The 2,066-nt window shown below is 40.4% G+C and overlaps 1 protein-coding gene across 1 annotated transcript; it reads right to left on the bottom strand.

Annotated features, from left to right (window-relative positions):
* Positions 1 to 488: 488 nt before the first annotated feature.
* On the bottom strand, positions 489 to 1,747 carry LOC112179302 (ethylene-responsive transcription factor ERF027). Its single transcript, XM_024317685.2, has one exon. The coding sequence runs from the start codon at positions 1,668 to 1,670 to the stop codon at positions 828 to 830; it is 843 nt and encodes a 280-aa protein (XP_024173453.1). The 5' UTR covers positions 1,671 to 1,747; the 3' UTR covers positions 489 to 827.
* Between the last annotated feature and the right edge of the window lie 319 nt (positions 1,748 to 2,066).

Here is a 2,066-nt window from a genome sequence, read left to right as displayed (position 1 = left end):
TGTAAATTTAGTTCAATTAGTTGTAAAATGAGTGTATAATATACATCCAAGTATAATAGATACGTAAGGCTATGATATGTTAATATTTCTCATACATCAACTATTTTTACAACTTTGAATACTCATTTTACCACTTGAAAACTTATGTGGTAACTAAAAAAATTTACTACTTTCAGGACTCATGTTACCACTGACTAATATTACTATTTTGATGACTCATTTTACCACTTTAAGGTAACTGTATGCATGTCATACGTTAACACATTATAGAATTTCCCATAATAGACAACCCCATCTTTTATATCATTTTTATATATATTTTTCTCTTTTTCTATATGAATAAAAAAGAAAATAAATGAATAAAAATTAAAGCAGGTGGACTTTTAGTTAACCATGGATAAGGGAATTTTCTGATAAAGAAATATATAGTTTATAATATAAAATGCATCAGTTTAATTTATCATGAAACTTCTCTCTGTATATCTCAGTACTGTAAAAGCTTTCTGTAGCAAATGTCATGGTTGACAGTCACGTACAGACTCACAGATAAGCAAAAGCAATCTGATCCACAGTTTGAAACAATCAGTGAACAGTTGAGAAGAAAAACCGCACAATCTTAATTCAAAATAAAAAAAAAAGAAAACAAAAGGAAGAATAACACACAAACACCTACTGGCACTCATAAAGCAAAAGAACTCACTGCCTCGATCAGTTTGAAAAACTCCCATGTTCATCGTGTTGTTATTTACATGCTCCGCACTCTTTCTAATTTTTTTTTTTGCTTTCATAAAATCATCTTTACTTCCGAGTAAGAACCTAATACAAGATCAATCGTAGTTCCAGAGACTCTCTCCTCCTTCTGAATTCTCCGGCGAGTCATAATCAGAAGGCGGCGAGTTTATCCTGGGCGGAGAAACCAGCATTCCCTCAGCCATGTCCACCAGCAAATTCGGCATTCCAAAAATCTCTTCCTCGTCCATAAAGTCTGCTCCCACAGACGACGCCAAAGTACTGTTATTAATACTCAACATATCCTCATACTCTTTCTGTTGTTGTCCAACATTTGAAGTCCCCGTGGAGCCACTCTTTTTCAGCGTTGCCGGGCCTACTGCACTAGCGGCTGCAGCGGCGGCAGCACGAATGTCAAGGGCAGACATGGATGCCGGTACTGGATACGACTTGATAAAACTAGGAAAGTTGAGAACAGCATCCTCACGTTTCAGAGCCAGTGCCGCCACGTCATAGGCGGCTGCAGCCATCTCAGGAGTTGGGAAAGTCCCGAGCCATATTCGCTTGGTCTTGCGTGGCTCGCGGATTTCCGACACCCATTTTCCTCCCCGGCTTCGGATTCCCCGGTACCTCGGGTGCTTTCCAGAAGAGCTCGAGGCCATGGGAGTCTTTCCCTGCGGTGCTGTTGCCTCCTTGGGTGTTTGAAGCTGTAGCTGCTGTACTACTGTTGCTTCAGAGGTGGGGGATATTATGGGTATAATTGGTGTTCCACACGGGTGGTCAAGAGGAAGAAGAGCAAGAGAATGTGATGGAGCTGGAAGAAGAGGCTGGTGTAGTGTAGGAGAAGGAGGAGGAGGAAAGTCAGAGGTGAACTGGGTCGGTGTGGGTTGGTCTATTGTTATTTGCCGCAAGTTAGTGGGAGGAGTATTTGGGTCAGCCATGATCTATATATATATAGGTATGAGATAAATGTTTATGTGGGAATTATAGAAGTTAGATAGCTGGGTAGGAAGGTAAGATATTAATTCTGAGAGGTCATGGTTTGAGGTTTTGTGGAGGACAATATATATGCGTGATTTTAAAGTTACAAGCGTGGGGATTTCGTGGGAGGGGAGAGGGGTCTCTATATCTCTAGCTCACAAAGTTGTGGCTTGCACCCAGTTGGGTTTTGGGTTCAAGGATGTTACGGTTTTTGACAACTTTTGGAGAAAGTGTTTTCGCAAATCAGTCAAATGTTCTGTGATTTGATCAAGCACACGCATTAGGCACAGGCTTGGAATGAGCTGTTGTCTATATAAGTATGAATGTGTTTCTGTACCTTTTAGTGGCTTTTATTA

This window comes from Rosa chinensis, chromosome 7, assembly GCF_002994745.2.
Source record: "Rosa chinensis cultivar Old Blush chromosome 7, RchiOBHm-V2, whole genome shotgun sequence".
NCBI classification, from domain to species: Eukaryota; Viridiplantae; Streptophyta; class Magnoliopsida; order Rosales; family Rosaceae; genus Rosa; species Rosa chinensis.
The sequence above is the reverse complement of the archived record's forward strand: the minus strand, read 5'-3'. Positions and strand labels throughout refer to the sequence as shown.

Bases quoted from the DNA above. Each gene is read 5' to 3' on its own strand.
- LOC112179302 (XM_024317685.2), bottom strand. From the start codon at position 1,670: ATGGCTGACCCAAATACTCCTCCCACTAACTTGCGGCAAATAACAATA.